Below are 13,870 nucleotides of genomic sequence, written 5' to 3'. Positions count from 1 at the left end.
TGTGGGAGATCGGCCTCCGTAAATAGCTCCAGTCGCTCGCTCTACTCTACGTTGGTGGCAAATAACTCTGTTGTCTCGGTCGCCTGTGAGACTCGTCATCCGTTTACACCGAAGAACAAAACACGTACAAATATAGACACAGGAAAACTTTTGTGTTGTTCTGTTTTACGTCTCCTCAGACAGGCTGCAGAGCTTTGTCTCGGCTTTTCGAAAATAAAAATGAAAGCTTTCGTTGGGTAAAGATTGTGGTTGTTGGTGTAATAATAATATAATAATAATGTGAGCTGTGTTTATCTATAAAAATAAAACACTTCTTTTTTTTATTTCCTCTATGCTAATGGACTAGAAAAACAAACCCCCGGTGTGTCCATAAACAGTGTTTTCTTCTCGTTTATGAGCAAAGTTTGAAACGACACAATTTGAATAAAAAAAACAAACAAACGCAGCAAATGTGTGATTTACTGTTTGCGATTGTTCTGTGCGACAAAATTTTTTTATTTACACGATACGAGAAACAAATCACCTCACATTAGAATATAAAGTGGTTATAATTTTCATTCTTCCACATATCACTGCTCATGTTTGAAATCTTATATAAATTTCATTAAAAAAAACAAAAGGTAAAAAGATATTCCTGTAATTATTCTGAAAAAAATAACAAAATGCAATCTAGGATATAATATTTTCACATATTTTACGATTTATTTTAACCCTTAGAACACAGAGCATTTGGGCTGCTTTTTTTTCCATTACTATGTTAAAACGTACAGGGTTCATATGCAGCATGGAAAAGTATGGAATTTAAAGTAATTTGAGTAATTTCCAGGTCTGGATAAGTCTGGAAAAAGGGAAAAATGTATGGGAAAATGTTTGTGTTGTTTCCAGACTATTGTCTCACTTTCTAAAATTAAATATATTAATACATACAAATCAAAACAAGTTACTAACGCAACATAGCCTACCTGTAGATGATATGAAACTAATCAAGCTGGCTGTAGAATGGTGTCGAGTTACCATGGTTACTGTTACTGTTACTGACTGCAATTCTCATTAATTTATTATTTTCTATACGTGTCGTCGAGAACAGCCACCGATTGTCGGCCGCGACAGTGTCACGGGTCCTGGCTTCATGAAAAATTAAGAGTGAAGGATTTTAAAACCATTTATTTACATAATAAGCATCAATTGGTAATTCAGGTGTTTAATATTGACTGAAAAATCCTCAGAGAAGAGTCTGGAAAAGTATGGAATTTTGAAATGGAAAATGTGCAGGAACTATCTACAGAGGCTTTAAAGGGACAATGTGTAGTATTTATGGGTTTATATAACCCAAAATCCACTTTTTTATACATATTATGTGCTCCTGCATTGTCTAGTCGCTGTATAATAGTTTTTGTTTCATTTTCGTAGTGTTTCAAAAAGTCATTTAAAATAACACGGTCGCGGGCCGCGGTTGCATAGCCACTGTTAGCAGCGAGACGCCATGTTTCTACCGAAGCCTGTAAGGACAAACGCGAGAGAACAAATCAAGCGTCTCTTTACTTGTAGCAGAAGTCCCGCCTCCACTCTCTCCGCTTCGTCTGCTACGGCCGTGGTAGCTCGCCCTCTCCCTCGCCTCACGAACCTCATCTGCTGACACGGAGAAAGACGACGAGGACGACATTTGACCGGCTGAGGATACCGTAGCGCTCAGGGAAGGGAGGGGGTGAGCAGAGGAGCAGTTCTTTGTTGTAAATTTCAGCCTCTCCTCTAGATGGCACTATAAACTACTTACTTCAACTTTAACTATATAAACACCTGAGCAAAAAGTACTCAAAAAAATAATAAATAAATAAAAATGCTGAAAATGCAACATAAAATGAATCCTAACTTTGACTCGACAACACATAAGACGACGCATTTTAAAATATGTGTCCTATAAACACACACACACACAGGATGTCCATATAAGGAGTTGTGTATTATTCCGACTATTAAGATAAGAAGTCCTTTATTCGTCCCGCAGTGGGGAAATTTACACTGAGAAGACTGCTGCTGCAGTCTTCTCTAAAGCTGTGAAATGACAACACTGTTTGCACCTTTTACTGTAAACAAATCGTGACATGAATATGTACATATATATATATATATATGTAGGATAATCATCAATACATACATATACGTACTGTAGAACTTTCTAGCAGGTGCCCAGCGCGTACAGTGCGAAATCAAAGGAATATTGTCATCAAAGCAGTCGTCATCAAAGCTTTGATGACCAAAGTGCTTCTTGTATGTAGCAAATCCTTTATTTGTTTGTCACCATCTGTAAACGATCATCAGAACCTGTATGATTTGCCGGTTTACAACCTATTAAGTAGTGTATTAAGTTGTGTTTAGAATAAAACCCCTTAAAGACACTCGAGTTGTCCGCCATACTTGTTCTGGTCGCCCTTTCCAGAGGGTAGTTTATTGAGCTGTAAGGAGCAGCTGGTAAAAAACTGGACACGTACATTAAAGTCGGTGAAAAAACCCAAGGCGAAGAAGGTAATTGCACTCGCTCTGTGTGTGATTCATTCAAAACCATCCTATTTGTCAGGCTCTCAGGTAAAAAACAGAAGCCTTGATTGAGTTTGTAAGTATGTGTGTCACGGAGTCACAGTCGTTTCCCTCCGGAGCGTCTTGTTTTTGTACAAATTTACGCACACGGTGAACGCTGCGTAATTCACTCCGTTGTTAAACGAGATGGTGTGACGGCGGTGGAGAACGCGGCGAGCGATTCGCTCAACGACGCATCGATGAGTCTTTCGTGAGAAACAAATAAAAGAAAATCCTCGGACACATTTTTTTCAAAATTATAAATCAAATTCTACCATCGTGTTGTTTCGTTCAGTGAAGCGCAGAGGACGCAAAGGCAGCTGTCTTTTAAAGGGATAGTTACACACATTACAAGACAGAGAGTGAGAACCGGAAAGTGAGCCACACTGTGTTTTGCAGGGAGTGAAACCAGAAATTTAAACCTTTGGTGAGGTTATATGACTCATATGACTTTTTTCACGATTGTAGTTATTATCCCAAACAGCTGAAATGCTGCTGCCCATGCACATGCACATAGGAACACATGATGACGAGGGAAAGTGCTGCCTTACAGCATTTTAAACCACTGACAATGTCCTAAATGGTGTCCTAAATGTCCGCAAAGGTAGAATTTGGCATGTATATTCCAGTTGGGTCTTCTTTTACATTTGCTAAAATCCAGGCTCAGAGTTAAAGAATTTGTTAAAAATGGCCGACTTCCTGTTGAGTTGTTTACTTTTTTTTGTTCGTCTTAGGCTATTACACGTTCCCATCAAGTTTCGTGACATTCGGTGCAACTTAATCTTGGCTTGCTCCATCCATGTTTTGCCTCAGGGTGGCGCTACAGAGCTCTGGTGCAATGCACAGGTCCGACCATTATGCTGATATCGCGTTTTTTCCCTCAGACCTGACCTCTGTGCTAAGTTTCAAGGGTTTTCATGCTCGTTAACCCCCTCAAAAATGACCACAATGTAATATTTTATTTGTTTTTTTAACTGTTATCTGTGATTAAAAGCTAGAAACTTCACCCCACAACTATACTTAAATGTGGTTAGCGAAGCAATATACTTTTTTTCCCGATGGACTGAAATCTGAGATGAGATTGTTGAGTTAATAAATGATGCGATAATTCAGATGCACGTACACACGCGCACAAAAAAACAATGACTTTACCTGGAGTGTTGAGGAGGCGGGACTTCCTGCAGTGGTAGGACAGTTCCTGTTCGCAGTGCTCTGATTGGCTGATGGCAGCCGTCAGCTGCTCTTCTTCAGTGGAATAGTCGAAGTGAACCGAGTGCGGGTTCACACCCGGAGACGGTCGCACTCGGGTCTTGTTTGTGTTGTTGTGTTGGATCACCATCCACGTGTTCTCCTCTACACAGACAGACAGAAACTTAACCACGCTTCGTTCTAAGGTTTAGGACTTACACTACTGTTCAACAGTTTGGGGTCACTTAGTAATGTCCTTATTTTTGAAGGAACTTTTTTTTTTTTCGATGAATATAACATTAAATTAATCAGAAATACACTCTATTCAATGTGGTATCCGACTATTCTAGCTGCAAACGTCTGGTTTTTAATGGAATATGTACATAGGTGTATAGAGGCCCTTTTCCAGTGTTCTAATGGTACATTGTGTTTGCTAATCGCGTTAGAAGGCTATTGGATGATTAGAAAACCCTTGTGCAATGATGTTAGCACAGCTGAAAACAGTTCTGCTGGTTCTAAAAATCATTATTTCTAATCTTGTCAATGTCTTGACTGTATTTTCTATTCGTTTTAGAACTCTTTTGATGAATAAAGTGTGACTTTTAATGGAAAACACAAACTAAATTCTACATGTGACCCCAACGTTTTGCTGTGTTCTTCACCTTCCTAACCACAATCCAAACACATGCAGACCTCGGTTACTGAAACTCAAGAGAAAGCAAAAGAGCATGAGAATGAATGTTATTCGGATCATTCTCAATCATTTCTGCAGACTTGTACCTTTGCACCTTTCCCCCCCAGAAAATGTCTTAATCCAAATCAAGCATGTTCATTGTTAATCTCTTGTCTTTTCAGCCTGGTAAAAACTAGCACCACTACTTTTAAAGAGGGAGAAAGTGATGGGAGAGTGAAAGTACACGTGTGTGTGTGCGTCACCTGTCATGTTGCAGTAGACCAGCTGCGGTTTGATTGGTCCGCTGCCGTCCACGTCCATGTAAAAAAGCCCCGACGTGTTGCCGTTGTGTTTGTAGGCCTCGCAGGACTGTTCGTACACAGCTGTGAGGGGGAATAACGAGATCGGCTTTAACACATGCAGCCCTGCCCTGCGCTGATCTCACACACACACACACACACACACACACACTGTGGAGGATTGCAGCTGCTGTTTCATACACCCTGCACGTGTAAGCACTGAAGCGCCACCAGAGTGAAGAAAATCATCTGCGTGTTGACGTTTTTTTTTTGTTTTTTTTTGACAGCAGCGTCACATAAAGCTGAGATCGGTCCAGCTGTCAGACACAGAAACACATTTCCATCCTCACACATGGAGTTTCTGTGCACATTGAAGTCCAGGCTATGGTTGCACTGCTCTCCTTGTCAAAGGTTTCTGGGTTAGCCTGCAGCTCGTTGTTAGCAGACTCTTCTTATTATCCATGAACATACAAACAAAATTCTTTAAAGGTGAATAAATGAATTAAAGGAGACAAATTATACACTATTTGTACAGTGCCTGTCTCTTTAAATATGCAAATGAGACACAGGAAACTACATCAGCGTCACTGAGGCTCCGGGCAGCTAACAGCAGTTAGCATTTGGAAATGCCAATCATTTACCGCCGCCTAGCCGACTCATTGCCGTCATACATAAAATGTAAATCCTCTGAGGCTGGAAGTTTGTGTAGAACTCTGTGCTGCCAAGAATAGAACATTTCGCAGACTTCCGCTCTTCAGGATACTATTGGCCTCGCTTGCACTCTCGCGGTTTTTAGGGACAACGTGCTCATGTGTTCACGTATACGTTTACAGGAGGCTTTTCTAAAGTTGAAGCCGGCGCTGGTTCTGTTTACAGTTTGAACCGCAGTTCATACAAAAGTCTATAATTCTCCGGTTGCCACAGAAGCACTTATCAGCATTACAGTGATGTAATTACAGTCGCACGCTGTTTTTCTGCAGATTGTCAGTTACGTCAGGATGGGGAAAAAAGGAACGATTTCTTTTATTCCACCGCTGTCCGAGGAAATGTTATTGAAAATAAATGACCACTTGCTGAGATTGATGTGATGCCTGCTTGTCTACAGTACACACCTATTTATACTCTATATGTTTGTGCGTGAGTAATACTGAGGCAGACTGCTGACCGGGCCTGCCGCTGTGTCGAAACCACAAAACCAAACGAAGGAAAGCTCATCTTATTGGTGAAATTAACTGAACCCCTGTGCTGATTTCCTTTGAGCCAGAGCCTCGAGACCTTGAAATGAGCGTTCCACACGTTCACATTTTATTGCTGATGTTCCTGTGGAAGCCGTGCTCTCACTGTGCCGAGGCAAAGTGGTGAATAAAACGGCCATTAGCTGCTGAGAAGAGGAGAGATAAACAGGTGGGCAGAGTGTGGGAAAATTTTATATGGATTTGATTCAGAGGAAGCACTGACGGGTGTGTGATGGAGGTCTAAGGAACAATTCCACATTTTCCCCACTCAAACCTAGTTACTATTTCCTTATGATTCCTGGCTCCACTCGTCTTACAATTAGCCCCACGTTGCTCCTGATGGCTGTGCCGGCATCTCGTGGGGATGGACGTGAAATATGAGTGGTAGAAAAAGCACTGCACATGGATGAACTGTGTGAATGTGAGAGTGAATTGAACGATTGGCAAAACTGTAGTCGAAAGCAGCCTTGACTAACTAGAAAACTAGTGCTATATAAATACAGACCAGAGTGACATCTCTGGTCGCACCGTGATTTGCATGTACACCTTCAATCAGACCAGAGTTGGACCTGGAGGCTCTACACATGCGCCACAAATCCCACATCCGGCTCTCATCTGGCAATAACAGAAGATACCTCGATATTGTAGGTGGTAGATCCTGGAAAAACTGTTCAAGCAGGCTGCATTTTGAATTCAAACGTCCAAGCCCCTATTCTTCAGACTTCCCACCGAAGCTACACCTCCATATCACGCGCAATATACAATTCACGAAGATCGCTGGTTTAAAGGGACACTATGTAGTATTTATGGGTTTATATAACCCAAAATTCACTCTTTTATACATATTATGTGCTCCTGCATTGTCTAGTCGCTGTATAATAGTATAATTTTCGTAGTGTTTCAAAAAGACATGTAAAATAACATGGTCGCGGGCCGCGGTTGCATAGCCACTGTTAGCAGCGAGACGCCATGTTTCTACCGGAGCCTGTAAGGACAAACGCGAGAGAACAAAACAAGCGTCTCTTTACTTGTAGCTGAAGTCCCGCCTCCTCTCTCTCAGCTTCGTCTGCTACGGCCGCGGTAGCTCGCTTCTCCCTCACATCACGAACCTCATCAGCTGACACGGAGAAAGACGACGAGGACGACATTTGACCGGCAGCGGATACCGTAGCGCTCAGGGAAGGGAGGGGGTGAGCAGAGGAGCAGTTCTTTGTTGTAAATTTCAGCCTCTCCTCTAGATGGCACTATAAACTACTTACTTCACCTTTAAAACGGATTCACGAGCACCCTGCAGCATCGATAACTCTGTACTAGCTGCCGGAGCCTCAGTGACGGTGATGCAGTTTCCTGTGTCTCATTTGCATTTATAGAGATGTCACAGACATGTTCAACTAGGAACTAGGTTCACTTGTAAAACATAGGGTATAATGAGTCCTTTAACTGATCTACAGTTCAGCTTGATTCTTGTGTCGCACGTCTTTTCCTGTGACGACACTCTGACCAATCGGTAACCGGCTAACCACCTGACGGTGTCACGCGTTTATTATCACCTCAGCTCGCTTGGCACCTCACCAGAGGAGGTACCAAAAACGTACCCGGTACCATCTTACTGTGCTAGTGGAAACACAACTTAACGGTGAAGTAAGAAGTTTATAGTGCCATCTAGAGGAGAGGCTGAAATTTACAACAAAGAACTGCTCCTCTGCTCACCCCCTCCCTTCCGGTATCCACAGCCGGTCAAATGTCGTCCTCGTCGTCTTTCTCCGTGTCAGCAGATGAGGTTTGTGAGGTGAGGGAGAGGGCGGAGCTACCGCGGCCGTAGCAGACGAAGTGGAGAGAGTGGAGGCGGGACTTCCGCTACGAGTAAAGCGACGCTTGATTTGTTCTCTCGCGTTTGTCCTTACAGGCTCCCGTAGAAACATGGCGTCTCGCTGCTAACAGTGGCTATGCAACCACGGTCCGCGGTCATGTTATTTTACATGACTTTTTGAAACACTACGAAAATGAAACAAAAACTATTATACAGCGACTAGACCAGGGGTCTGCAACCTGCGGCTCTAGAGCCTCATGTGGCTCTTCAGCCTCTCTGTAGCGGCTCCTTCTGGCGTTGAAGAAAAAAGTATTCATGTTTTTCCACACTTTTTTGTCAAGATAAAGGCGTAAATAGAAATGTTTTGATGTTTTATCTGTCACATCCAGTTGAAAAACCTCCCCCAAAAGCTAATAAAATACTATAAAAAAATTGTTTTATATGTCGTTTTTCTATACTTTAAAGGTTGGGTATCATCTTGCGACAAACTGTGGTTCTTTAAATAGAGTATATATGTGTATATACTCTATACAAGTGATTTTATCTTCATTTTTAGGCTCAAATAGGTTTTGCGGCTCCAGATTAATCTTATTTGGGTGAAAATGGGACAAAAATGGCTCTTTTCACTCTAAAGGTTGCAGACCCCTGGACTAGACAATGCAGGAGCACATAATATGTATAAAAAAGTGGATTTGGGGTTCATATAAACCCATAAATACTACACATTGTCCCTTTAACGGTTGCCGCGCCGAGGCGAGAAACAGAAATCCTACACATTTTTGCGCTTGCTTTTTTTGGTCGTTGGACAAAACATCATCATCATCATCATCAAACTGTCTGCTTTTAAAGGTCACAGATTATTAAACAGTGCAAACACGACACTCACAGCTGTGGCAGGTTGCTCCGCTGTAGCCGCCGTCGGAGCAGTTGCAGTGGAAAACGGTCCACGACTGACTGCATTGGCCGCCGTGTTCACATCGGCTGGGAGAACACCTGAGAGAGAGAGAGAATGACAATAACATCCTAATAGAACCATGTGTGGGAGGTTCTTTCCTTTGAAGAAAAATACATGTGTAACACCATTCTGCTAAGAACAATGGGCCTTACGCAAATACATTGGCTTGTTTTGGCGGGCCTATATTTCAGAGCCGTTCTCCACGTTTTGCTGCCAAACAAATACATACAAATTCAAATAGGACAAAAGCGGTTGATGCCAAAAGCCCCAGCCATTTGTTTATTATCAGGAGAAATGCGCTTTCTATGTTTGTGAGAAAACAATGTCCCTCATGCTTGTGTAAACATAGACTTCAAACTCACACTTTTTTTTTTTTTTTCGCAGTAGATGATAGTAAATCTCGATGATTGTGGAAAAAATACTTTCAGAGTTTTATGGTAATTTTGTTTTGTGGGAAAAAGAGTGAGCTTTCAATATATTACTAAATCAATCTGTTACATAAAGCCTTTCCATTTAATGGATAGAAAGCCTGTTCAATTGTGTTTGCTCCAGCGTGTTCGTCAGTTCATGGCCAAACGTGTGCAGCAGGGTCACACATAACACAACGAGTGGAAAGTACTGTTCGTTTGTTATTTGGAGGTCATCATTTCCATTTTGGCAAGGCGTTGTAGGAGGGTACCGAAGAGAAGGGAAAACACTTTTATACCATTGACACCTTTTCTTAAAACGACTTTCCATCTTTTTTATTGTGTTGATGCCCTCAAGAGGAAAGAGTCATGCTTCATGTATCATTCATTCTTCTACTGCTTTATCCTCCACATGAGGGTCGCGAGGCTGCTGGTGCCAATCCCAGCTGACATAGGGTGACAGGTGGGATGGAGGTTGCCAGTCCAACAAAGGGCCACTAATCTAATTTCCCTTCTTATTTCTTAACCTTTGACCTGGAAATGGCTCCAATCTACACCCAATCATCATTTGTTCAACATTTGGGCAACAGTGTGTGGTCCAGGTTCAGGTAGAGGGACACAGGCACCGGTTTTACCTATTTAGAGCATTGGTTCTCAAAGTGTGGCCCGCGGGCCAATGGCGGCCCGCTGAAACAATTCTGGCGGCCCCGCAATGAATTACAGTTGATAGTTTTAATCCAGGAGCTACTAAGCTTGTTAAATGTTTATTGGACATTACTGGATACAGACCAATAAGTGTAAACAAAAATACTGGGTATTTACATGGTTTCTATATGGTGAATTTTAGTGTATTATTGGGTTATAAGCTGGTAATAAGCAGGTAGCTACAGTCCCCAATTACTAGCTATTTACCCAGTAAATATATGGTAACAGAAATGTGTTACTTGGTATTAACCTGTAATTAGAAGGTAAGAACAATGGCCAAAATACTGGGGAATTACCCAGTAAAGTATAAAGCGTTATTATATTAATGCTTAAATTACATTATATTAACGCTTATATTACTTAACACTAAATTGTAGAACTGCAATCTGGTCTTTAAAATGATTACAAATGGGATTTCTCTCTGTTTTATTTTTTCCTTTGGCGGCCCTCAGTCCAATGTTGGGTTCCTAAATTGACCCTCAAGTATCAAAACTTTGAGAACCCCTGATTTAGAGTGTCCAATTATCCTCTGTATGTTGACTGTGGAAGGAAACCAAAGAACCCACACACACACACACACACACACACACACACACACACACACACACACACACACACACACACACACACACACACACACACACACACACACACACACACACAGGGAGAACATGCAAACTCCACAGCGCAGAAAGGTCCCTGTTCCGACCAGGTCACAAACCCAAGGTCTTTTTTTGCTGCATCGGCGATAGCGCTCACCACTACCTCCGTCGACTGTGTGGCCGCTTAATAACACTTCGTCCGAAAACAGTTATTTCAGTGCTCCTCCTGCACCAGGGAACAGTTTAACACTCAGATGCCTGAGCTCATAAATGCTCTACAGAATGAATGGGGCACAAAATTCCCATAGAAACACTTCTTCCGAGAAGTGTGGAAGCTGTTATTGCTGCAAAAAGAGGAACCAACTCTATATCAAAGTACTGTATATGTACACTGCCGTTCAAAAGTTTGGGGTCACTTAGAAATGTCCTTATTTTTGAAGGGAAAGCACTTTTGTTCAATGAATATAACATTAACTACCGTAACATTAAACATTATTCTAGCTGCAAACATCTGGTTTTTAAAGCGGACCTAGACCGGAAGTTCCAATTAACGCTGTTTTTTTAGTGTGTATCTGCGTCATTACCTTGTTTAAGAGGCCCTGAAGGTTCGAAACAAACAGTTCAGCCACTGCTGAGAACGCTGTGTTTTATTGTAGTCTCGGGCTCAGCGAGATCATTGAAAAAACCCGGTCCGGTTACGTAAACAGCAGTTCTCCTGAACAGCAGAACTGTGCCCGGAGCATCGTCCTGCTCCGGGCACTTGTCCGGGCACATCTGGTTGCATACATTGAACCGCAGAAGAAGAATTAACGTCCGTTGTGGAGGTGTTTCACGAGCGACAGTGTCTTCTGACTCCGGGTCAAAGTCATAAAAGGGACTGTGTGGTGGGGAGTCGTGAAGAAGCTATTTTTAAACATTGTTAAAACAATGTTTTGATAATGAGTAGCAGTGCATCCACCGTTCCAGAGGAGGGAGCTGCACTTCTGAGAGCGGGTGCTATGCCACTTCCGGGTACTGGCCAATCACAAGACTCTGTCTTCTGGGTGTGAGAGTTGAGTCTGAAATATAGCGGCTGGGGAACAGCGTCAGAAAAAAGGATTTCTATCGGCTCGTTTACAGCAACTAGGAGGTTTTTGACCATTAATGTATGTAAGTAGACCTCCATAACTCGCATATATGTGCAACAGGACCACTCTATGTGAGCTTTAATGGAATATGTACATAGGTGTATAGAGGCCCATTTCCAGTGTTCTAATGGTACATTGCGTTTGCAAAATGCGTTAGAAGGCTATTGGATGATTAGAAAACCCTTGAAAACCCTTGTGCAATGATGTTAGCACAGCTGAAAACTGCTGTGTTGCTGGTTCTTTGACGAATTTTGAATGAAAATCGTTATTTCTAATCTTGTCCATGTCTTGACTATATTTTTATATATTCATTTTGCAACTCTTTTGATGAATAAAAGTGTGACTTTTAATAGAAAACACACAAAAAATGTATAATTGACCCCAAATCTTTGAACGGTAGTGTAAAATGACCTATACCCTAACACATGTTGCCACATATCTTTTACATACTCGTGTTTCAGTATTGCGTATGTGATATCCAAAATGTCTGTTTGTCTCGATCATGCTGAAATGGGGCTGAAACCGAAGAATCTTCAGTTCCTATCCTCGACTCGTGATGAATCAACAGACAAAAGAAATATTACTCAACTACAATATTATGCTCATATTCCCTAGTTTCATGTGAGGGAGAAATTGCCATCTTAACAAGCCAAACATGGCTCAACCAGGACTTGTTTCACCAAACTGCTTGGCAAAAAATCAGCTGTAAGAAACCTCATCATCATCATCATCATCATCATCATCGCCAACCATCTGACATCAGACGTCTCTGCAGAGCCAGAGCAAATCACTTCCAACCACATCATTAGAGATGTTAGTGTGAAATATGTGTTCCATAATCCAGTACAGCCCACGGAGGACGCTATAAAAATTGAAATGGCCCTTGAAAGGAAAAAAAGGTTCCACACCCCGATATAAAACGAGGTGTTGAACTGATGTCGTCGTAAAGAGGCTCCTTGTGGGTTTGACTTCCATTTGTGCCGTTAATGGAGTGTTTGCTTTGGATAATAATGCTCTTTGGTACAGGCAGCGATAATAAAACACACACTCAAACACATTCTCCCCCTCCGCACACACACACACACACGCACACACAGTGCAACCACACACTGATGCCCAGTCCATTTCACACCTGACTTTACAGTACAGCACATCTCAAGGGCCCAAAATTCAATCAGCTGAATCACAGTAGATTTCTTTCCTGGTCTGACAGGAAAACAGGATTGTGTGTGTGTGTGTGTGTGTGTGTGTGTGTAGTTTGTTCAGTTACACCTGAACAGTAATCTAATGAAACCTGAACAAAATGAGATGTTTAATTCAAATTACTGGAGCAGATTGTAGAAAAAAAAACACACACACAAAAAAAACCTGCGTGATTAGTTTGATATTTGTATCTATGGCCTATACGATATTCTGTGTGTGTTTGTGTGCGTGTGTTGCGACAGGTGCATAATTGTCGTAATGGTCTCATTAATTGCGTTGCTGTTTGGCGCGACACCAGGAACGGCGAGTGATTGGAAGCGCTTCTCTCGTCTCCCGCGGCTCGAGTTATTGCTCTGATGCCGCGCTGTCGTCGATGATTTGCACTTTCATTTATCATCTTTGCAATCCATGAATTAGAGCTGGAAGTGCTTATCGTGAGGTCTCAAACTCACTCGCCCTCGCGTCATATAATAATTTAGTTTCAAGCCTCTGTTTTTATTTACACGACGGCTACAAACACAGATGCCCAGGTTACAGCTGCAGTTTATCATGATATGTCCAACACCTGGGAGAAAGTTTCTTAACCACAGGGCAAACTCTGTGTATTACAAATGCAGGGTGGATACTGCAGTTAGCCACCAGGGGGTGATGAGGAGCAAAAGCGTTCTACTTCTCACATGAGTTATAACATCATTAAAACTGAGTTAATGTTTGCAATCGGTTTAGTTTTAGTAGAACATGACGTCCATTTTTGTGAGTTATATTCCCATATAGAGGAAAACAGACGGCGCATACGAGCGGACACCGGTGTGATTGACAGCTCGGTGTCGTCCAATAGGACGGTTTGTTCTGACCTGTCGATGATTCCACACATGTCAATGTGGAGGTTGCTGTAGTTGCCCAGCTTCTTTTGCTGAACCTTGATCAGATCCACGTTCTGATCGTCCAGCGTGAAGAGACGCATGCAGCCCTGGAAGACGTGGAAGGGGTTTCGGCATTCCTGACTGTCGCCTTCAGCGGGACAACCTGAGCACAAAACACAAGCACAGAGAGATCCCTACAAGTTTCAGGTCTCCCCTTGAACTTGAACGT

At 42.2% G+C, this 13,870-nt stretch overlaps 1 protein-coding gene across 1 annotated transcript in view; it reads right to left on the bottom strand.

Annotated features, from left to right (window-relative positions):
• The window catches only part of LOC310926728 (contactin-associated protein-like 4), a gene marked incomplete at both ends in the record, with an annotated part of 107,498 nt that overhangs the window by 34,722 nt on the left and 58,906 nt on the right, over positions 1 to 13,870 (bottom strand). The window contains 4 exons of the mRNA XM_083888915.1: positions 3,727 to 3,927; positions 4,699 to 4,818; positions 8,666 to 8,772; positions 13,633 to 13,804. Of these exons, the coding sequence (XP_083745041.1) occupies positions 3,727 to 3,927; positions 4,699 to 4,818; positions 8,666 to 8,772; positions 13,633 to 13,804 (600 nt within the window). The remainder of the gene's footprint in view (positions 1 to 3,726; positions 3,928 to 4,698; positions 4,819 to 8,665; positions 8,773 to 13,632; positions 13,805 to 13,870) is intronic.

Source organism: Microchirus variegatus, assembly GCF_963457635.1.
Source record: "Microchirus variegatus genome assembly, chromosome: 5".
Lineage (NCBI taxonomy): Eukaryota > Metazoa > Chordata > Actinopteri > Pleuronectiformes > Soleidae > Microchirus > Microchirus variegatus.
The sequence above is the reverse complement of the archived record's forward strand: the minus strand, read 5'-3'. Positions and strand labels throughout refer to the sequence as shown.